The 24,328-nt window shown below is 40.4% G+C and overlaps 1 protein-coding gene across 7 annotated transcripts in view; it reads right to left on the minus strand.

The window, feature by feature from the left end:
* PSD3 (pleckstrin and Sec7 domain containing 3) overlaps nt 1-24,328 on the minus strand; it is a 696,970-nt gene that overhangs the window by 6,864 nt on the left and 665,778 nt on the right. For all 7 annotated transcript variants that reach the window (XM_028852422.2, XM_028852423.2, XM_077943114.1 and 4 more), the window contains one exon: nt 14,875-15,018. In XM_028852422.2, coding sequence (XP_028708255.2) covers nt 14,875-15,018 — 144 coding nt within the window. The remainder of the gene's footprint in view (nt 1-14,874; nt 15,019-24,328) is intronic.

Raw genomic sequence — 24,328 nt, forward strand, 5'->3', positions numbered from 1 at the left:
CTGTCTTTCTTAGGACTGGGGCTTCTTCTCTGTCTTTAAAGAGAAACTTAGGTTATACTACACTTTCGAGGTCCCTAAAACACAGACCCATTTTCTGAGAATCTTTGTTTTGTTTTGTTTTGTTTTAAGATGGAGTTTCACCGTTGTCGCCCGGGCTGGAGTGTAGTGGGGCGATCTCGGCTCACTGCAACCTCTGCCTCCTGGGTTCAAGCCATTCTCCTGCCTCGGCCTCCCAAGTAGCTGGGATTATAGGCATGCGTCACCACGCCTGGCTAATTTTGTATTTTTATTGGAGACAGGGTTTCTCCATGTTAGTCAGGCTGGTCTCAAACTCCTGACCTCAGGTGATCTGCCTGCCTCGGCCTCCCAAAGTGCTGGGATTACAGGCGTAAGCCACCTTGCCCAGCCCTGAGAATCTCTTAAGTAGTAATACATGAAGAATAGTTTTTATTGCCCACTTTGAGCTTCAAAATAAAGTGAGAAACTGGACCACTATATGTAGTCTCCAGTGATTCCTCATTTGGATAATTAATAGGTCTCACTACAATTCATTACAACATGAAGCCTCTACATTTGTCTTCTAAAAGCATACATTAAAAACATAAGGATTTGTGAAGAATTATTTATATCTGGAATCTACTTGCCTGATCATTCTCACATGAAATTGACATGTAATGTATCAGGAGCTCATTTACCTTTTGGATACATAATTCCATACTAACCTAAGATTCTAAGTTCCCAGGGTCAGAGGATATTAGCCTCATCAATATGAATTCAGGAGGGGATCTGCTGTTAGTACTAAACAAATAATAACAATATTCAAGTATTATATCTTCGCTTTGATAATTTTTTATAGACAGATGGTAGAAAAGGGAAGCTGAAACAACAAAAAGATGCTTTAACTAATATAATTTCAGGCCACAAAGTAATCACTACACAAAAGTTAACATAGTTCCAGATATGGCACATTCAAATTGAGATGGGATGTGTAACAATGAGTCCACGGAAAGCATGGTGGCCGTAAAAAGAAGAGTCTTGCAGTCAGGTAGCCTGCTGTTGACAATGCCTCTAACTAGTAAGAGTCGCCTTAATTCATTCTCCCAAATTGTTGTTCAGTCTTCGTAATGTAGCCCTTTCAGGTATGTGTCTTTCATTTACCAGGGCAGACAGTTGCAAAGAAATAGTGTGCCTCAGGGACAGTTTTGCTACCTTTGGTTATGTTATTAAAGATTTTATCTTCGTCTCTGCAGATTCACTCTCAGGTCAATTCTAAATAATCTCAGAGTTGCACACTCAGCTTCCTTCCTCAGGAGTGCTCCAACAGGGTAAACACAGTTCCAGCAGTATAAGCATAATATAATTGCACTATCACAAAAACAACTTGGGATGGGATTTTACCAAATACAACTGCAACGGCAAATCTTTGCTGACAAGCATCTATGTACTGTTTTCCTGGACCTGGCCCATTCAGTGGGCTCTCTGTCTTAATTACAATTTGCTGTTTTCATAAAGCCTTTTGTGACCACTAAGAGCCAAAGGCAACTCAAGTGTTTAATGGCGTCTTTGTCTACTAAAGTAAAATTCTTTCTTCAGTGTGTGACCCCTCCTTATTACAATTTTTTTTTTATTTATTAAGCTGATCTTCAATTATCTGTAAAAGTACTTCCCAAATATGGCCAGGTGCGGTGGCTCACACCTGTAATCCCAGCACTTTGGGAGGCTGAGGCGGGCAGATCACGAGGTCAGGAGATCAAGACCATCCTGGCTAACACGGTGAAACTCTGTCTCCACTAAAAAAAAATACAAAAAAATTAGCTGGGAGTGGCGACCGGCACATGTAGTCCGGCAGGAGAATGGCCTGAACCCAGGAGGCGGAGCTTGCAGTGAGCCAAGATTGTGCCACTGCACTCCAGCCTGGGTGACAGAGCGAGACTCTGTCCCCGCAAAAAAAAAAAAAAAAAAAAAAATTAAATAAATAAATACTTTCCAAATATGTAGGGAAAAAAATCCCTTTTCACTAGCATCAATGCCTACCAGGGGTAAATAAAAATTGACGTGTCTAAGACCATGTAAGCTGCTACTTGGGGTGAATGTTAATTGCGTTTTGAAAAAAATTACAACTATTGATATTCTTTGAAAAGTAGTTTAATCATATCCACACACATATTTACATGGATCTCACTGAACAGTTTCTCTCCAGAGCCCTGCATACCATTTTATATCCCATTTAATAGAAAAATGTCTTCTTTTGACCTCTGATACATGAATACGATAGTAACCACCTGAATGAAAATACAACTGGGCTGCAATTTTAACTTACTGCTCCTATTTGCATTCAGACCTCACTGCTCTAGCAATCAAATCCTGAATACATTTCCTCCTGACATTTCATTTTCTCATGCAGACAGGGCAAAAGGTCATCTTAAGACAAAATGAGCAGAAAAGCAATAATGTCATATACACAGCAATACAGTTTGCTCCTAGATCTCTACAATGGAAAACAAAGAAATAAACCAAAAAAAAAAAAAAAAAAAGAAAAACCAACAAAACAAGGAGCTTCTGAAGGAACTGCTTATTCAAGTAAGGACTGTTCATTTTCCTTCGGCGTACTACAGGATGATGGCAGAATTGAGTTGCAGAGACTTTCTCCTTGACCAGGTGGCCCACCCACCACTACCTACTGACTTAAGAAAGCAACTGCATGCAAAACAGAGTTCCTACATGAAAGCTATGCTGGAAATTACATTTTTAAAAAGAAAACGTTCAGGGTTTTTTTTTTTTTTCCTCCCTATGCTACTCCCTTATCAGGCTTCAGAATACAGTAGTAACCTACTGCCTAAATATAGCAAATAACCACACATTTTTATTTATATAGTTTGTGTTCATGGCTTTCTGGTAAATCCAAAGAAAGTGTGAATTCCATTCTTTTGATTCATTCTCCCTTTCTACCCTATTGCTCTCTAAATGAACTCTGTGACTTTCATTTTTTTAAAAAATTACAAATTAAAAAGCTGACTTTTTAACACAATGATACAATCAGAAGAAGTCAAGAGCTCAACATTAGAACAGTCCAGGAGACCTGGGTCTGCAGAAAGTGTTCTGAGAGCTTCATTTGTCTGTGTTCTGTTCCTAGGCCCTGCCCCATGAAGCTCTCATAGGAATCTGCTCTTGACTGTGGACTCAGCTCTACTTTACTCTTCACTGCCCCTGTGGAGTTTCCTGGACAGGCCTTTCAGACAGGAAGGAGAGCTGAGTGACCACCAGTAGACGCTCCCCACCTCCAGGCCCTGCTATTCCTTTCCTCAGGGCCCAATCAGTCGCCAAGACTAGGAGTAGAAAGCAGGTGCTTTTACCCTTGAATAACAACATTGTCATCTTTGTGGAGAAGGAGGAGGAGAAGTGAGTTGTTAAGAAGAGTATGCAATTTCTGCTGAAAACTAACTTAAAAATACTATGATTTCTCTAATTCTTTACACCGTTTCTCTAGCTCTCAAAATTCTTTCTTTCAACTCAGTCTGTATAAGTATTCAGCTTTTCATCTCTTTTTCAAAACTAAAATCAACATTCTGTAAGTCTACAAAGCTTACTTAGAAAACATCACACGTTTTATTTTCTAGGTGGAAAACTCTAGAAACAAATTGCCTGGTTCCAACCCACAAAGAGACCAACCTTATGAAGATCTGCCACCCACAAGGCCTCTGGCTCTGGCTATTCCCAAAGGTCCTACCCAGCTTGGCCTTGTGATGGTTTTGACTATAGCTGAGTATAAAATTGAGAAAGAAAACACACCCTGATTGGATTAACAGGATTACCAAGTTTGTTGTTCAGCAAAATGGAAAAAAAAAAAAGCCTCTGAAACACAAGGATAGAAGGTTAAGCTTCTACTTACCCAAGGTAAGCAATCTGGGCTAAAGAAGTACTGCTATCTGGGTAAGAGACTAAATTTTGCCTAAGGATAAAAGTTTGTCACTCACTAAATTTTTCCCTGTGTAACTTATATCTTCTAAAACAAAAAAGGGAGCTTGTTATGGCGACATTTTAATATAGGGCACATGCTTAATCTTTTGGTTTACACTTTGCTTTTCCTTCTGATTGTACTGGAATTCCCTGAAGTCATACCGGGTATCCCTTAGAAGTATGTTCCCAGAGTTTTCCATGACAGCTTGTGTGTCACACTCACAGCTCTAGAAGGGCTAACGCCAGGCTTAATGGGACAGGGTCAGTCCTTCCAGGAAATCCTTACAGTGTGATTTGAGGAGTAGCAGAAGGAACTATGATCTAAACTACCTTCCCCAGTGATCTCCTAAGACATTTCATCACCAACATTTACTTATTCCTTTTGGACCTGAAATAGTCTATTTATTTATTTATTCTTGAGATGGACTCTCACTCTGTCACCCAGGCTAGAGTGCAATGGTGCAATCTCGGCTCACTGAAACCTCCAGCTCCCGGGTTCAAGCAATTCTCCTGCCTCAGCAAGTAGCTGGGATTACAGGTGCCTGGCACCATGCCTACCTAGTATTTTGTATTTTTAGTAGGGAAGCGACTTCGCCATGTTGGCCAGGTTGGTCTCGAACTCCTGACCTCAGGTGATCCACCCGTCTTAGCCTCCCAAAGTGCTGGTATTACAGGCGTGAGTCACCATGCCCAGCCTTGAAGTAATTTTAAACTTTCTGAATTTCCAGTTTAAGTGATCCTTTAAATGGGAAGTACCATAAGTAGTCATCTTACGAGTCCGTGTCCAATTCTGAGCTCGTCTTGGTGAAGTACCTTCCAACCCAAGCAGCCAGTGAGTCACAAGTTATGTGTGGCTATGAGACATGCCAAATAGGGCTAGACTGGATTGAGCTATGCTGTAGGTGTAAAACAAACACTAGATTTTGAAGATTCTGTATGGAAAAAATAAAGTAAAATATTTTGGACATTTTATGTAAAATTTTAAAAAATCTCACTATAATTAATTTCACCTGTTTCATCTATTTATTCATTATGTTGAGAATATTTAAGATCTATTATCCTCAGGAAATTTCAAGTATATAATACGTTATTATTAAATACAATCACCATGTTGTATATTAGGTCTCCAGAACTTACGCATCTTACGACTGTACGTCTGCACCTTTCGATCAACATCTACTTATTTCCCTCCAACCCCCACCTTAACCCCTGGTGACCACCCTTCTACCCTCTGTTTCTTTGTGTTTGAGATTTTTAGATTCCACATCTAAATTACATAGGCTACAACTGCTCCATGGTTCGGAGATATGAATGCCAGGGACATATTTGCTGGCTTGTACCTCCAGCTGGAGGTGAGGGAACATGGTGGTTCTGCTGGCTCAAGAGCAGGTCTGCCTTTGGTGAGTCATCTGGGCTGTTTCTCTAGCCAGGGGCATGAGCTTGCAGCAATTAAGCCAGCCTGGGATTAATTTGTCTCATGTGCAGGATCTGAGTCCGCAGTTGTTCCTGGGCCCTAGTGCTGGGCACCCACCCATGTAAGCTCGATGGAATGACAGTGGAGACCCAAGATCGGAGGTGCACAGAGGCCACTGGCCCTCAGAGCAGGACATACTCTAGCAGTGGATCTGGTTTTAAGGTGGTACCATACTGCAGCAGCTTACATAGAGGGTAAAGTGAGGGATGCGCAACATGTGCTCCTAATCGGAAGCAATGTAGCTGTGTGAATTACAGGCAGCTCCCCAAACTAGGCTCAGGGCTTGCTATGGCTGTGGTATACTCTTGCAGTAAGAACTGCAGGTGTCTTCAGTGGCAATGGAAGCTGATGGGGATCTTTTGCTCACCTTTTGCCCTCAAAGGGTAATCCGTCTTGACTCCAAGCTAATCTCAGCAGGGAACATGAGTTGGCAGAGGCAGGGTGCCCGATCACCCTCACTATGCTGCCTTCCTGGGCTTCTGAACACTAGAGGGATCTCACCACTCCCTTGCTGCACTCTAATGCTTTCCCTCTGACACTCTAGTTGAGTTTCGGTTGTTTTTGTGAGGGGCATAAGTGCCAGGTATGTCTAAGCCATCTTGCAGATATCACTTTTCAACTCCTTTTCTTTCCTGCTTTCAAGACTCTCTGTGTTTAATTTCTGACAGTTTGATTATAATATGTCTTGGTGAATTCCTCTTTGGGTTGAACCTGATTGGAGGTCTTTGAGATTCATGTACCTGGATATTCATATCTTTCTCCAGATTTAGGAAGTATTCAGTCTTTAAATAAGTATTTTTTAAATGCTTGCTGCCACGTTCCCTCTCTTCCCCCTTATTACCGTCTACGATGCAGCAATTAGCTCCCTTGATGATGTTTTCCATTAATCCTGTAGATTTCTTTCTTCCTTTTCATTCTTTTTCCTTTTTTCCCTCCTCTGATTAGATATTTTTAACTGACATGTGTTCAAGTTCACAGCTTCTTTCTTATGCATAATAAAATCTGCTGTTGACACTTTCTATTGCATTTTTAAAGTGTCATTCAGTATATGCTTCAGCTCCAGAACTTTTGTTTGGGTTGTTAAATAATTTCTCTTAATTGAACTTCTTCTTTTGTTCTTGTATTGTTTTCCTGATTTCATTGAGGAATCAATGAACTCTTGTATTCTTGTCTTTGTATTCTGTGGCCTACTGAGTTTTCTTAAAATAATTATTCTGAATTCTTTTTCAGGCAACTCATAGATGTTCATGTCTTTGAAATTGGTTACTAGATTATTGAATTTTTTTGATTTTTACAGAATTGTGTTACTTAACGTCTCGCACTGCTGTTTTTGCATTAGAAGAAGCAGTTATCTTCAGTCTTTACTGTCTTTGGGTGAGAAATACTTTCTCCAAATAGCTGAGCTAGGGATTTTGAGGCTCTCTCAGACCTTTTTCTATGGACATGTCTACTCTATACTTCTCATTCCAATTAGCGGGTAATTCTTACATTGTATGTGTTCTCTTGATCCTGCAAGACTGAATGCTGAGAGCCTCCCATTTGCATGCCCTAGGCCAGTGTCCTGTGATGCTCAAATTTGTGTGCCCTCTCTGAATCCCATAGAGTTGAGCTCAGTGACTGTATGAGAGATGATTTGTACATGCACTGGGAGCTGGCTTGGGGTGGGGATGCGGCTGTGAGGTGCATGGAGCATTTGGAGTGCCTGTGGACCAGCTGGGGGAAGGGGTCTGTAGGTGAGGCATCCCATGCAGCTTGGCGAGAACTTTCTGATGGAGGTCTACAGAGCAATTAGAAGCCTCCAGTCTCTCTTCCCTACTTTCAATCTTTCTCAACCACTCAGCTGTGCTGATTGCCTTAATATTCTGAGTGCGGTGGGAAACAGTTTGGTCTTTTAGGCAGCATGTCTTGGGGAGCCAGACATTCACTCATTACACTCCCACTTTCTCCAGTGGAAGAAATTGAAGGTCGTGGCTGCAGGGGGCTCTCTTGGCAGTGACCTTTCTGCCTTGAGGTAGGGGTGACATAGGTGAAGTGAAACTGTTCTTCTTCTACTCATTATTCTGTCTATTCTTAGATTTTTTTTTTTTTTTTTTTTTTGAGACAGAGTTTCGTTCTTATTGCCCAGGCTGGAGTGCAGTAGCACGATCTCGGCTCACTGCAACCTCCACCTCCTGGGTTCAAGTGATTCTCCTGCCTCAGCCTCCAAAGTAGCTGGGATTACAGGCATGTGCCACGACACCTGGCTAATTTTGTATTTTTAATAGAGATGGGGTTTCTTTGTATTTTTAATAGAGATGGGGTTTCACCATGTTGGTCAGACTGGTCTTGAACTCCTGACCTCAGGTGATCCACTCACCTCGGCCTCCCAAAGTGCTGGGATTACAGGCACGAGCCATTGCGCCTGGCCCTATTCTCAGATTTTATAATCTAATGGTGTGCTGAAACTTCTCCACTGGACTCATGGACTTCCACAAATGTACTCTTGTCTGTGGATATCTGTCTAAATCAATGCTTCTGCAGGAAGATGACAACGGAAAGCTCCTATTCTGCCATCTTGCTGAAGTCACTCTATTTACCTGTTTCTTTCCATTTTTAAATGTAGCTGCTAGAAAATTTAAATTCACATATAGGTGGTTTACATTTACTTCAAATGAAAGGAACTGGTCTATATCACCTGACATTCCTGAACGGAAATATTTTTGTTCTATGTTTAACACTCTTAGAAATCTTTGTGAAGGTGACATAATCCAAAGCAAATTGGTGTTAATCTGTCATTCTCCTGAAAATATAGAGTTGGAATGGCCTTATCAGCTAATTCACCTAATCCCATCTCATTTCTATAAGCAGGAAACTGAGATTCACGAAGGATAACATCATGCCACATACACCAATGACAAGACTAACATGGATTCTCAATCGAGTCCTTTTTCAAATTTTATGATTTTATCTCTCAGCTCACTTGTCCTTTTCCTGCAGATAATACCTTCGCCCAAAAGAGTGACCGTTATCAGAGCAGGTGTTTCAGGCATACAGTAAACGATTGATGAAGGAGGGATTTAAGGACAGGGAGTCATTTCAGATCACATGATTGGCTGCTTATTCTTCCTTCTCAGGTATCGCCCTAATTCTTTGCAATCATCTACTAAAAATGTGGCTCAAAGAATCCTGTTACCAGGCACCGCTTCTCTTCAAACACAGCTGTTATCATTTAAAGATTAAAATTCAGAGCTCTTAGTCCTCTTTCATTATGTAATACAAAATGCAACTCCAAATGACAAGGCAAGGATCAAGTCTGTATTATTAACTGGACTCAGGGTATACATAAACTGTTGATCTTACATCTCTAGCTTTTGATTCATGATTGTAATACAGAATCTCTTTGATTTGTGATAGGGTTATATCCCAATAAACCCATTCTAAGTTGAAAATATCGTAAGCCAAAAATACATTCACACCACCTAACCTATTGAACATTGTAACTTAGCCCAGCCTACCTTAAATGTGCTCAGAACGTTTACATTAACTTCCAGGAGGGCAAAATTATCTAACCCAAAGCCCATTTTATAATAAAATATTGAACACCTCATGTAATATACTAAATACTGTACTCAAAGCATACCACTTTTGTACGAGCATCAAGTCAAAAAATTGTAAGTCAAACCATCTTAATTTGGGAACCATCTGTACTTAGCATCCCACGAAAAAAAGAAAAGTCTTAAATTTCCCCAAGAAGTCTATTAACCTACACTATCTCAGTTCCTCAGATCCAGACATATAATCACCTTTGTCATGTCTTCTGTGAAGGAGACAGCATTTGATTCCAGGCTAGAGTGACTTACTAAGATTCAGACTTTTGCTACTGATCTTCTTTAAGTAGGTTAACAGAATTTCTCCCTTGTTTTCACTAGGAAGAACAAGGGAAATAATGGTTATCTTTGCACTTTTATGATCCAGACCCCCTGTAGCTTAATAGCTAGAAAATTTTGTTTCAGAGGGTGGGTTTGCCTTGTGACAGTTGGCACTGTATTGAGATATGCCTCTGCACTGCTCCTGTGAAAGGAAAACTGATCTAGATTATGACCCCTAACGTGAAAAATTACTCCCCGATGTTGACAAATACAAATAAACAATCTGAGGAATAAGGCTAGGAGCACAACCAGAAAATGTGCTCAAAAGGAAATAAACCACCCAACACTACTCACTATGCAACATGACACCCAACAGTAAAACAAAAGGTTTACAACTTGAAATTTATATTATCCGTGCTTCCAGATACGAATGGTTTTGGGCTTTCCTAATGACTTTGAATGGAACGCATTTTTTTTTTTTTGCAAATATATCAATTTTGGAAGGAATCAGGCTGTTTTAAACGTCACCAAGAAATAGAAATTCAGAAAAAGGTGTATCATGTTTCAAGAATGTCCTAGATTTTTAAGAAAATATTCTATCCCAAGAAATTTATAAGTTTTGTTATAGCGGACATTTGTTGTTTCTAAAATTGAATTTCCCAGCCATGTGGTCGGTGTGGGCCCTAACTGTCTTAAGCCATAAGCATATGCTACTCTGGGTTGCAATTCAGGAGTGGGTATTCAGCTGAATTCAAGTCCATTAAGTCAAATGACCTTTATTCTAAGTCTTTGGTTTCAGTCATGAGGGAAGTGGACATTCTCTTTTTTTTCTGCTGCATTGGAACCTGAAAACACATATAACGGGGAAGTATCTTCCTTCTGAGACTGAAGGGACTATGAATTCCAAGCCCATGTTCAAAGATCTAACTCATACTTAATGCATATAAAACTGGCTGCAGCCTCTAGTACAGGGTTTGCAAACTCAAAAGCCTTCAGGGACCAGAGCAATGCCACAAACTGTAGAAAGCTATCAGATGTGATATATTAATAACAGGGAATGGTGGGAAGGACAAGTCCTGTCTTTCCTAAACACATTTAAATTACAATTAAAACAAATACAACATTAGGTCGGCCAAAGAAAACACGTTGACATTAGGTGGGCTGGCAACATAAAATTCACTGGCATTGTGTCGGCTGGTTTTCTACCTTGCTTTACAACGACCTGAAAGCCAGCTACTAACCCGACCTTCAGCAATTCCTCTGTAGTAAATCTCTTGCAGCCCAGTCATGGTTTTAATAGACTTGGGATGCGGTATCTTCTTCCTCTCCCTACTCAGGTCCAGCTCTACTTAAGGGTTATGTTAACATCTGTAATCATCTTAAATGTTGCATCTGTAACAAATGTTGTATGAAAAATATCTTGAAATAAACAGCATCATCTTCTTCTAGCTGTTGTTTCTAAAGCTGAAGAAACACAAAATTGAAACATTAGGGCCAACTGCATTGCTGTCAAGGGAATTTCTTTAATGGTTCTGTGTCTTAAGGCGCCCAGGTGTTTTCCAGAACAGCTCAACCAACTGTGCTTTGTTTGGAGCCTTGTAAATTTTTACATCTGACACAAAACATCCATCTGCCCCAGAACTTGATCTATTTCCCAATATACCAGAAGCACAGGGATCAATTAAATATTTTTCAGTAAAATGGGAACTGAATAAAACAGAGAAAAGTTAATTTATAAGGAAATGTGGCTATTTCTGATATTTATTTCTTGAAATTGGGAAATGATGGTGAGTTTCTCAATGTAGAGTTGTCATGCTTAAAGGCTCTTTCATAAGTAAGATTAGATTTCAAGCCACAGCTTGGAGGTTACAGATTCAGTCGAAAACAAGACACGCCTTCCCTTAGAGTGCAGTCAATGGCAAGAGCCCATTCTGAGTCAAGTTTGCTGCTTTCACCTTAGAGTGCAGTCAATGGCAAGAGCCCATTCTGAGTCCAGTTTGCTGCTTTCACCTTAGAGTGCAGTCAATGGCGAGAGCCCCTTCTGAGTCAAGTTTGCTGCTTTCACCTTAGAGTTCAGTCAATGGCGAGAGCCCATTCTGAGTCAAGTTTGTTGCTTTCACCTTAGAGTGCAGTCAATGGCGAGAGCCCATTCTGAGTCAAGTTTGCTGTTTTCACCTTAGAGTGCAGTCAATGGTGAGAGCCCATTCTGAGTCAAGTTTGCTGCTTTCACCTTAGAGTTCAGACAATGGAGAGAGGCCATTCTGAGTCAAGTCTGCTGCTGTAAGTAAAAGTGAATCTTTTTTCTGACAGGCTAAGATGGAAGCTTCCTTGCTCTCTGTAGATTTTTTCTTAAACCCTGAACCTATGCATTTACCAGAATTTCTAATTATTTACTGTCAGTGTTTGGACAGTTTCTAAGGCATAGAAAGAGCGGTAAATTTGGCTCACCATGAAGCATTGTTTGTACTCAAAGCAACCTGGGATTTAAACAACTGAAATGCATAAATTAGGAACACTCCTGGTGTTATTACTAACAGCTTAATATTCTGCCACAATAAAAGTGTTTTTTCCACACGAAGACTTGTGAAAATTGTTAAGAATTGCTTTGAAACCAAGGGAGGCCCTGAGGAGGACCCACCATAGGAGGAGGTGAGAGCACCCATTCATGCCTGTGATCTTCCCTGGTGATTAAAGTCCCTCTTCTTGTCACTGCCCATCTGTGGGCTCCCACTGAACTGCAGACACTGCTGTCTGCTCTCACCTGGGTGAGAACACACACCAGGTTTGTGTTCATGGGAGCTTCTGGTCCTGTTAAAATAATGAATACTAAGGTTTCTCAGAGAATTACTTCCTCTGATGCTATCTTTTATATACAATAATAAAAGTTCATGCATGTTGTCAACAAATGTGCATCAATTAGTCAGTGTTCTAGAAGCTGGGAAAAATGGTCAATAACTCTCATATCGCCTGTTCAGGGAATACTGCTTATGAAGCAAAGGATGCTGTGCAAAGACTCTCCGCAAGCACTCACAAGAGACAAATTCTGGTGGCTGCAATGATAGCAAAGTGGACTCTATCTGATATATGACTTCAATGTTAATTTAAATTAGTGAAAAACAATTGTTCACTTTTTAAAAAGCACTACTTTTACAAAACCCTTTTTAATTGACAGCTGAAATTTTCCCTATTTCATGACATAAATATCAGCTGCACCAAGTCAGGTACCCTTGCGCCTTTCTGATAGACACAGGTGAAGGAGCTTGACAGACAAGCCAACCTGCCTGACATATTAGCATATGGCTCTGATTTTAATGAGTCCTGGAATGCAGTCTGCAAGCTCGCTGAGGTGACGATTTGATGAAAGCAAGACTTAATCCCTGCAAAGCCTGGTCTAACTTCATGTCAGGGATTGAAAATGCTGGCTCTTGGTGGGTTACATTTTCAGAAACGAGGTAGTGCTGTAGACTCAAACGTAGGGAGGGCTCCTAGCTATGGCAACCTTTCCATGGCCTTGCAGCCACCCCCCACCTCCTGGGGACACGCTCTTCCCCCTTTGGCATGAAGGGCTCCAGTGAGGTGCTGAGTGATGGAAGCAGGGACTGAGGTGTTGGGAAATTTAATTAGCGTGTGTGAAACAAAAAGGGCCTATGGCTTAAAGCCACTCCAGAAGTGTGAAGAATAATAATGGCTTTTTGAGAACCCCCATTTCCCAAGAATGAACAAGCCTGGGGAAAGATGAGCTGCCTAGCTTTTTGTTGTTGGTTTCCTCATTTATTTATTTTTTGAAATTTTTCAAGTCTTCTGCTGGTAAGACTTGTACAGTTTTTGCTAAGAAACTTTTACCTTTACCAAAATAAATATTTCTCTTAGTATAGTTCTCTGCCCAGAGCAAGGATTTGCTTGACCATGAAGAAAACTAGTACATGGATCTGTAGTAGAAGTGTCATTTTTTGAATCAAATGCTACATTTGATAACAAAAATATTATAACTCAGAGACTTTTTAAGGCTTCTATGAAACTGTATCCAACTCAGCAAGCACACGTAGAGCAAGGGCTGGAAATGAACTCAGGATCATAGTTTTGGGTAGGGGGAGATATTATGGAATCCACTACAGGTACAAAGACAGGTGAAAACAACCTCAGCTTAAACAAATTGTGGCAAGTACTGTAACAGATGAATCCCAGCTAGTATATCTAGATCAGGTTTTTCACAGGAGGAATTTGGACTGTACCTCAAAAGACGAACAGGACTTTCAGAAATGAAGATGATAGGAAGAGCATCCGAGGCAGAAGAAAGTAAGTGAACAAAGGTATAAACGTGTGTTTGGGGAGAGTGGGTAGAAATGTGACTAACGTAGGGAGGCCGGTGTGGGAAAGACGGAGGTCGCGGAAATGTGGAGACGCCAAATCCTCTCCTATGAAAGAATGAGACTTTCTTCAGGAGGGAAGGGGGGAGGGGAATGGGGGAAGCCGCAGGCAGCTGTTGAGCAGAGGAATGCAGTCATCTGGGTTGAACCTCAGAAAAACAACTGGCCAAAGGATTTAGGATGAACTGAAGAAAGGAGGGCAGAGTGAGAGAGGAGAAAGCCAGGGCTCAGCAGAGGAAGTAGTTATAAAGCAACGCAAGGAAGGGACAGGTGTGAGACGCCGCAAAGACTGATCGCTAGGATGTGGACACTTAGCAGATTTTAAATTTCAAGCCTGAGGAGGAAATCAGATGGTAAGATGAAAACAAAGGAGAGGAATGATGAGAAGTAAAAGGGATCAGAGCTACAGCGAACAAGAACGGCTAAAGGCAAATTCAGCACACCCAACAGAAAAAAAAAAACAAAAAAGGTCAAATTAGTCAAAATAATTAATTCTTTTGATTTTGTATTGCATGCTACCCACTTTTTAAAAAAAAACACTTCAAATGTCTGAAGGTAGAGGCTAAGGCGGTGTAACCCTGATATTAATTTGGAAGAAAAGTGAGCCACGGAAATATTTGGAAATACATTGTTTTCAATGTGTGTTTAAATTTTACACTTTTCTAGGCCAGAGCATATGGATCCTTACCATTCTTTTTAATAAGCACACTCACTGTAAAGCTGGATGTGCCACAACTTAATTTATCAGCCCCCTTCTGAAGGGCAGTGGGTGGCAAGAAGAAAAATGCATGTTGTTGCCGAACACCAAGAATGTGCAGGGAAAAGCTGATGCCTCACATCCCTCTGTGGCTCATTTCCTCCCTTGTGCTTTTTTTGACTCCGATTCTGCCGGAAGAGACACAGGGACACAGAAAGCAGCTGTCTACCCTGGCATGTCCCTCTACTGTGCTTTTTCTTCCCCTCACAGCGGGCGCACACTATTCCCACCAGGCAGGCTCTTTGCTTTTAAGTGTATAAACTGGCAGTTACTCTTTGATGTTTGTTTGGCACTTAAACAGAATCACAAACAAGAGGGACCACTTTGACCTTGCCTGGAGCTCCCAAATTAGAGCCAGGGGCAAGGCACGCCTCTCTCGGTGACAGTAACTGCAAAGAAAGACACCGCCTCACGGACAGATCCTAAGATAACTCAGAAATCAGCATTTACTAACATTTGGGTGCAACACACCTCAAACTCCAGATAGTGGTCTTTCAGTTTGTACTCATCGACGTCCTTGGCTTTGACCTTCTTGTCGGGGGGATATGAGCGGTGCTCGGCCAGCTCGGTGGTGATCTGCTTCAGCTTACTTTCATGTGACTTCAGTTGCTCCTCCTGCAGGAAATCGTGATGCCATTTAGTGTTCAAAAAAGCAAGTCAGTAACAACGCACAGCATATTTACAAAAAATCTCTTGTGCTGAATGACTTTAACTCACTAAAACAACCCAGTGTGCCTCTGCTGCCACATCCTTCCAGCTTTCTCCCGCCAGTGTCCACATATTTCCTATATTCCTTCCCAGGATGGCAATGAAGGCCAACCTCTTTAACTAGGTCGCTTGTCATAAAACCAAATGGCTTCAGAGCTCTTTATCCGGTGTAACTGCCCCTGAGTTAGGACCAGGCCTTAAGAGATACCTCGACAGGTATGTCACCAGCTGAACAGTTAGGCACCTAGCATGGAAGCTGCACACCTTGGCTTCCCCTTTTCATGCCCACTCAGCAATGCTGCCAGCTTTTCCCATTCATCACAATGAATGAACTGTATATGTGCATAGTTTTTTTTCCTTTTTGAAAGAAGCAGAGCTACGAAGAAATATTTCTTCTCTGAAGCTTATCAGATGGTATTCTAAAAAATGCAGCTATCTTGCTTCTCTCCAAAGCAGCAGAGTTCTTAGTTCCTTCAACTTTATTGACTCAAAGCAGCAAATCAATTAAAATGTATCTACCTATTTAGCAATTATTGCCTTAATAGCATTATTATAGGTACCATGTACCAATGCAATATGGTTGATCCTGCGTCAAAGGACTTCCATTCTAAGGGTACCTTAGCAATAGGCTACCTAAAAAGATATGTTGCCGAACCTTCTGCCAGCATTTTAAAAACATTCTTGGAATTCTCTTGCATTCTTGAAAATGTATGACTCCTTACTGTTCTAGTTTCACATGCAAATTATCCAAATTTCACACGTACAATAAGACAAATGGGTGAAGGCAAATGAAACAGATCTGATTAAATTAGGTGATAAATGTATTTCATATAACACCAATGTAATTGCAGAATACAAAAATCTTGTAGAATGAGGGGAATAATATTTTACAAAACCAGAAAATGGATAACTATGGACACTATATTAAGATTATACAACATTATCGTAAATTAAAAAAAAGATGTCCAGAAATTATGAGTGTTATATGTAATATCTTAGAGTCTTTTGTAATAATTAAAAGCCAAACAACAAAAACAAATTCCAAGTCAAAAACCATCAAAATAGAAGAAAACAATGACAAGTAAAAAGCAGAGTACACGAATGGAAAAATGAACAAGAAAAGTGGCATGAACACGTGGAGTGATCTAAAAATGACAAGATTCATTTCTAAACGTCAGCTAGAAACACTCCGAGAAGTCCCAGAAAAGGAAGAAGGAGAAAAGAAACCTATTTTGAGATTTTAGAAAGGCGTCTACATCTCCAAACCTATTATTTGTGTACTGATAATGCTGAATGTCAAAAATGCTTCAGGTAGTTTTATTTACAACTTCTTACTCAGCTATTACTTTTACCCAAGGGGACTATCAACTATGTTATGGATTGAATATGTCCACTCAAAATTAACGTTCAGTGTAGCTGTACTTGAAAATGGGATTCCTAAATAAGTAATAATGGTTAAATGAGGTCACAAGAGTGGTGCATATATCCAATAGGATTAGTGCCCTTATAAGAGGAGACACTGTATGCAAGTACCAAGGGAAGGCCATGGTGGCCATCCACAGCCCTAGGGGAGAGCCCTCACCAGACATCAACTCTGCTGGCACCTTGATCTTGGATTTCCAGCCTCCAGAACTGTGAGAAAATAGATGTCTGCTATTGAAGTCCCCCAATCTATAGTATTTTGTTATGGTAGCCTGAGCTAAGACAAACTATATTGAAAGTTTTTATTTCTTTCAAAGTTGTTTTCCTTTGTGTATTTACTGCAATATGTAAACTACCTAATAGACTTCCTGACACATGCTATTTAGTGACTAGACCACTTCAAAAAATAAAAGCATGATGTATTTTTTTTCTTTTCTAAAAAAATTTCAGTTATATATAAAGTCATATTGAATGATATGTAAGAAACATGTATCTAACATAGGAATTTAAGAAAAATTTAAGAAATAAAATATAAATAAATTGAAATTCTCTGCACATGTACGTGCTCATCTCATTCCTTTTCACTGTTACTCATATACAAAGGTATGTAACCATAAAAATGCAGAAGTGTAGCTGGGTGCTCAGTGACTCACGCCTGTAATCCCAGTACTTTGGGAGGCTGAGGCAGGCGAATCACAAGGTCAGGAGTTTGAGATCAGCCTCACTAACATGGTGAAACCCCATCTCTACTAAAAATACAAAAATTAGCCGGGCGTGGTAGCACACGCCTGTAATCCCACCTACTCAGGAGGTTGAGGCAGGAGAATCACTTGAACCTGGGAGGTGGAGGTTGCAGTTAGCCGAGATCGCGCCACTGCACTCCAGCCTGGGTGACAGAGCAAGACTCCATGTCAAAAAAACAAAACAAAACAAAACCAGAAGTATATTCTCTAGGTTTTACACTTATATAAAAACTAATGAAAGGCTTTCTTTTTAAACTTTTTTTTCACAGAACATGTTTTTAAGATTTATCTACATGTATGCTCTAGTTCCTGTCTTTTAATCATTGCGTAGTACCCCATTGCAGGACACATTACAATTTTGTTTAAGGATATTTAGTTTGTTTTCAGGTTTCCTGTTTTGGGATTTTTTTTTCCCTGTTATAAATGATGTTGCAACAGACATTCTTACACATGTCTCCTAGGGAATCTGAACAAGGGTTTTTCTATAGTGTGTCACCAAGAGTTGGCAGTTCTGGGTCTTCGAATATGCACATCTTTAAGATGACTGTTTTCCAAAGTGTTTTTATCTGTTTACATTTCCACAGCAGGTCTGAAATTTCTCTGTTTTACATCCTTGTCAAAATGTGATGTTATTATACTTGTAAATTTTTGCTAATTTCATAGGTAAGAAATAAACCACCATGATTTGAATTTACATTTCCCTGAATATGAGCGAGGATGAGGTTTTGTTCACAGGTTTACTGGATTTCCTCTTCTGTGAATTACCAGACCCATTTTCCTATTGGGTCGTTTGCCTTTGAAAAAATAGATTCGTGCCAGGCGCGGTGGCTCAAACCTGTAATCGCAGCACTTTGGGAGGCTGAGACGGGTGGATCACGAGGTCAGGAGATCGAGACCATCCTGGCTAACACGGTGAAACCCCGTCTCTACTAAAAAAAATACAAAAAACTAGCCGGGCGAGGTGGCGGGCGCCTGTAGTCCCAGCTACTTGGGAGGCTGAGGCAGGAGAATGGCGTGAACCCGGGAGGCGGAGCTTGCAGTGAGCTGAGATTCGGCCACTACACTCCAGCCTGGGCGACAGAGCGAGACTCTGTCTCAAAAAAAAAAAAAAAAATAGATTCGTATCAGTACAACAGGTATTTATAATGTATGTTAAGAACCCAAACTCTTTATATTTTTGGTTAAGAAATAATTAGAATCCAATAATAGAATCCAGTTTATTTTTTAAAAAATAAGATTTTAGGTAATTTGGTAAAAGAATTTACAAACTTCTATTTTTTTTTTACTTTGGATCTATGCAAATATGCTTTTAGATGTTTGCTACTTCTAAAAGCTTTAGATTTAGGCTTTCCAATCTTGAATATGCAAATGCCTCTTTTTCTGTTGAATAAATCCCAATTTCTACTTATTTTAATGAGGAATACAGGCTAGAGTGACAATATGCACAACACCTTATGTTTTTCACTTTCCTCCCCATACCAGGACTTGCCAGGGTTTGTTCATTGTTACCAAGTTATGTTTCATAAACTTGTTTCTACAGTAGCATAAAGGGCTAGTCATTTAGGCTATATTTTTATGAAGGAACTAATCGAAAAGTGCTGATGTTCAATGAGAAATGCTTCATGACTATTTCACTGCCTTCACAGGGTGGGAGTCAATAAAGTAAACTCAAAGCATTTTAAAATCACATTTCCTTAAATCTGTCCATTTTGAACAGTGAAATAAAAATGCCAAGTGGCTCTTATGGACATAGCTTGACCATGCAAATTATTCCAGTGCTAGAATCCCATGGTAAGGAAGATACAGATTTTACACACACACACACACACACACACACACACACACACACACACACACACGGTAAAAAACAAAGGGAGACAGAGGATGCAGCCATGGAGCTATCACATTCTCAGACTCAGGACAATTACATTTGTCATAGACATGATGAAGAAAGACAAAGTAGGAATTTGCTTCCCTCCCCCGCTTTTGTCTTTGCTTTTACAATTCTTTAGGGATGCATACATACTGTTTTTATAAGACAATACTAGCAAAAGAGATTTCAGAGATGGCAGAAAAATATTATATCTGACAAAGAAAAGGCAGGGAGATAGAAAATAGAACAAACTCATAAAATTGTTTTAAGCTAGGAAGTGACAATTAGAAAAAAATTAAATTGAAACTACTAGATACAAGAAAAGTTGTTGTTGTGGTTATATGTCAATAGATTTAAATCATTAAGATCTTTCATAATATACACAATAACATTTTATCTAAAAGGCAAGTTTTTGAAGTCACTTAGGATTTCCTTTACTCAGATTAGGGGCTAATACCCAAAGTATATAAGGAACTCAAACAACACAATAGCAAGAAAACAGAGTGATTAAAAAATGGGCAAAGGACCTTGCTACGGTTTCATTGTATCCCCTTCAAACTTCACATTGAAACTTAATCCTCATTGTGTAGTAGTAAGAGATGGTGCGTTTTAGAAAGTGATTGAGTCCCTCATGAAGGGATTAGTGTCTTAATCAAAGTGCTGGAGGGATCTAGGTCAGGCCCTGTTTTGCTCCTCTGTCTTCTGTCATGTGAGGATACATTTGTTCTCACAAATACTGTGAGGAAAATTTGGAAAACTGTAAGAAAGCTCCTCAAAAAACTAAAAATGGAATTACCAAATAATCTAGCAGTCCCACTTCTGAGTATGTAGCCAAAGAAATGAAATCAGTATCTCAAAAAGATGTGGCATTCTCATGGTGAGACCATGCTGTATCTTCTTCAAGAAGAGGGAACAGCTCTTGGCTGCAGCATTACTCACAATAGCTAAGATCTAGAAGAGATCTAAGTGTCCTTTGACAAATGGATAAGGAAAATGTGGTATATATACATAATGGAATATTACTTATTCAGCCTTAAAAAAGAGGAAATTCTGTCATTTGCGACAACATGGACAAACCTGGATGACATTTTGCTAAGTGAAGTAAGTCAGGCACAGAAAGACAGATAGTGGATGATCTCATACATAGAATCTAAAACAAACGAACTCATAGAAATAAGGAGAATGGTGGTTACCAGAGGCTGGGGGCGAAAGACTTGGGAGATGCTGGTCAAAGGATGAAAAACGTCAGACAGGAGGAATAAGTTCTATTGTGTATCATGGTGGCTAGAGTTAATAATAATGCACTGTGTATTTCAAACTTGCTCAAAGAGTAGAATTTAACTGTTCTTACCATAAAAAAGTGATATAGCAAAACACCTGGAAATACATATAATTATGATATGGTCAATTACAATTGTTAAAAAGTATTTCATTTTTTCCTATTTATACAGTACTTGGGTTGTGAGAAAAACTTCATAATTTCCTTTAAAATATTAAGCTCTAATTTCATCTCTATGAAGACAGTATTGCTTAACTGATGAGGCAATGGGAATAGGCAACTTGGCTGTTGAAGACCTTGCAGTGTGAGTCAAGGGCTGACCTGGAGTTACAGTCCTTCTCCCCTGATGCAAAGCCCAGGATCAAGGGCCAGAAATCAGTTTTTTATCTTTTTATACCAAGTATAAGACTTACACAGTACTTATCATGGGGAGAAGGATGACAGAACAGCTGTGAAAACTTAAAGGAAACAGTAAAATAGAAATGCAGATGGCTCTAAGAGGGAAAGGAGGAAGAATGAGAGAGAAGGCAGAAGGAACTGGGGAACAGTGAACACCTTTATCCATTTATCCATCCGTGAACCTCACCGAGCGCCCACTACAGCAAGCACCGTGCTAGGTGCTGGGAGTAAGAAGAGCGAACAGCCACAGTGGCTGCCACCAGTCTTTTCCTTCAAGCTGTGGGATACAGAATCCTGGATGTTCTAAGGTGGAACAGAATCTGGCCACTGTCCTTTCTACCCTCTTTGTCTTAGAGAAGATGGAGATCCAGAGAGTTCCAGCAGTTGCTCCAGTTCAGACAAAAGGACAGAGTGGCAGAAGCCACATTCTCCCAACTTCTATCATCAAGCCACCTCGGAACAGCCTTCTAAAATCCAAAGGGCTGCTAACAACATAGCTTCAGCACATTCTCTTACTTGACAGATCAATCCTGAACTCAGCTTTTCAGAGCTCTTGGTGAACTCCACTGCTGCCTGGTCTCCTCTGCTATAGCTCTCAAACGTGCAGGCTAGACTAAGGATTACTCGCCTTGATCCAAATTCCACTCAAAACCTATGTTACAGGCTGGGCCTGGTGAGTCACACCTGTAATCCCAGCACTTTGGGAGGCTGAGGCCGGCAGATCACTGAAGGTCAGGAGTTCGAGACCAGCCTGGCCAACATGGCAAAACCCTGTTTCCACTAAAAATACAAAAATTAACTGGGTGTTGTGGCATGAGCCTGTAATTCCAGCTGCTCAGGAGGCTGAGGCAGGAGAACTGCCTGAACCCAGGAGGCAGAGGTTGCAGTGAGCCAAGATCACGCCACTGCACTCCGGCCTGGGCGACAGAGTGAGAACTCTGTCTAGATAACGAAAAAGAAAAAGAAAAAGAAAAACCAAACCAAACCAAACCAAACCAAACCTGTGTTATTTCAGATGGCACCATCTCTTCCTCTTCTGCAGCACTGCAGCACTTAAATGTCTATCTCATATGCTTGGCACAAAATATACCCTGACCTGTGTGTGAGTTTTATCTCCCTTACCGATGACAAACTCTTAGAAAGGCAAAAAAGGTCACTTTTTTTCCTTCTCTTAAATCCTCCAGCATCCAGTGAAGTGTTGAGCCGAGAGACAGTATGTGGCAGCTTTTGGTTTATAGACATTACCTGCCTAACATTAATAAATACCTTAAGCTCTCAGAAGTTGAGGGCCAAGGTCATTGTCTCACCTATTTTTATAATGCCCACAAAACCTAACATAGTACCTGCTATACAGGATCTTCGGTAAATAGTAGCTGAACAAACAGATTTTTTTTTTTTAAGTGAAGGTACAGAGGGGAGGGTTTAGACTGTTTCCTTTGTGCTGTCTTAAAGGAGACAGATGATTTTGAGGGTAATAATATATTTAGGGATCTCCAGGGCAACTTACAAGTCAAACCGCTAAACACTGGAACCTTCTCAAAATGAAGTGGTACAGAATTTAGAATACAGAACACCTGTCTTTCAGTCAGTTTGAGGGAGGCTCAATCCAAAAGACTGTTTCATAATTTCAAGTTTAACACAGCTTTAGACCTTAAGCAGTGTTTACTGAGTATAAGCAAAATAGCTTCCACATGATTTAATTACTTGTTTTATTGGGTGCTTAATATGTATTAAATACAGACCTCTAAGAAATGAATTTTAAAAAATCTATCCATTCTGGAAAACTGTGGGTACCAATTAAGACCACATCAGAGAGTTTGAATGTGAAAAAATGAGTCAGTTAAGGGTAAGTGACATAATTAGAATCACATTTTAGTCAGAACTGTAAAGGATGGATCAGAAGGACATAATATTAGTGGAAGAGAGATCACAAGTGGTTATAGAAATCATCTGGGTCAGATTATTCCAAAGTGTAGCGCAGGCAAAATGACCCACTGGGGAGAATTTTAAAATCAGTACTGAGATATAATTAACATACCATGAAAACACCCTTGCATGTCTAACTGTGCTGAACTCATTTATGAGTTTTCAAAAATTTTAATAGATCCCTAGGCACTGGGAAAAAATTTAAAGTTTTCTTTTAATTTTTTTAAATCTCAGCACTATAAAATGTTAAGGCTTACAAATAGTTCCTACTGGGACTGACAGTAGAAAATGCAGTTTATTTTATTTAAAAAGGTATCATATATTAAAAGGTATCTGCTGAAATATTTAGTATTGGGATGAGGTGAATAGTCAAAAAACTGAGGAGACCAGTGATCTAGGTAGAATATGACGAAAATCTGAAGGAGTAGGTGTAGAATATGAAAGATATTGGCCAGGCATGGTGGCTTATGCCTGTAATTCCAGCACTTTTGGAGGCCGATGCAGGCGGATCACCTGAGGTCAGGAGGTCAAGACCAACCTGGCCAACATGATGAAACCCTGGCTCTACTAAAAATACACACATTAGCCGGGCATGGTGGTGCACGCCTGTAATCCCAGCTACTTGGGAGGCTGAGGCGGGAGAATCATTTGAACCCGGGAGGTGGAGGTTGCAGTGAGCCAAGATAGCACCACTGTACCCCAGCCTGGGTGACACAGTGACTTTGTCTCAAAAAAAAAAAAAAAAAAAAAAAAAGAAAGATATTTAGGAGGTAGAAGTGACAGGACTTTATGACAGAAAGTGTGGAAAAGGGTGGGTGGGAGTGCGGTGAAGAAAGTAACTACAAGAATGACCACCACTGAAATCCCACAGCCCCTAAGGTCAGCTCCACTCACCTGACTCTGAGCACCACTGCCTTGTGGTCACACCACAGGACAAAAGGAGGGGTGGGGGTTACTTCAGTGTGAGAATCAAGCACAGGACTGCTTCGCTTCTGATCAGTGTCCATCTCCAGTCTGACCAAAAGAGTATTTAGTACCCATGGATTCAAACTTATTTATATGAGAATGGTTGGAATTCAAAGAAAACAGGCCTAGATATCAGGAAATGAAGACGTCCTGGGGCACCATTCTCTGAAGAAGCAAGGAAAGACCTAGGGGAGGCAGAGGTTTCTACAGTGTAGTGTCTAAGTGGGATGTGGAGCCACCTGCCGGCCTGGAGTGGAAGAGAAACACACATGTGTCCCTGGGCCCCAGCCTGGACCTGAATGACCTGGTGGGGCTGGGAAATGTGCATTTTATGCAAGTCCTCACACAGCTGTTGTGCACACTGAAGTTTGAAATGACTTCTCTGGTGGGCAGAAAGGGAGGTCGTGAGCAGACTGTGAACAAGGCCAGCCATGCAGTTCTGTGTGTGGAGTGCTACACCAGAAGGAGAAGCAAAACTTGTATTTTCAAGCTAGTCTTTCCACCCCCAACAGAAGAAAAATGTGCTCTGGCAACACTGTCATGAAAAACAAGGGACTCCTCCCACACAGCAGAGTTGCTCGGAAAGTACCACGCTGCACTGGCAATAAT

This window comes from Macaca mulatta, chromosome 8, assembly GCF_049350105.2.
Source record: "Macaca mulatta isolate MMU2019108-1 chromosome 8, T2T-MMU8v2.0, whole genome shotgun sequence".
NCBI lineage: Eukaryota > Metazoa > Chordata > Mammalia > Primates > Cercopithecidae > Macaca > Macaca mulatta.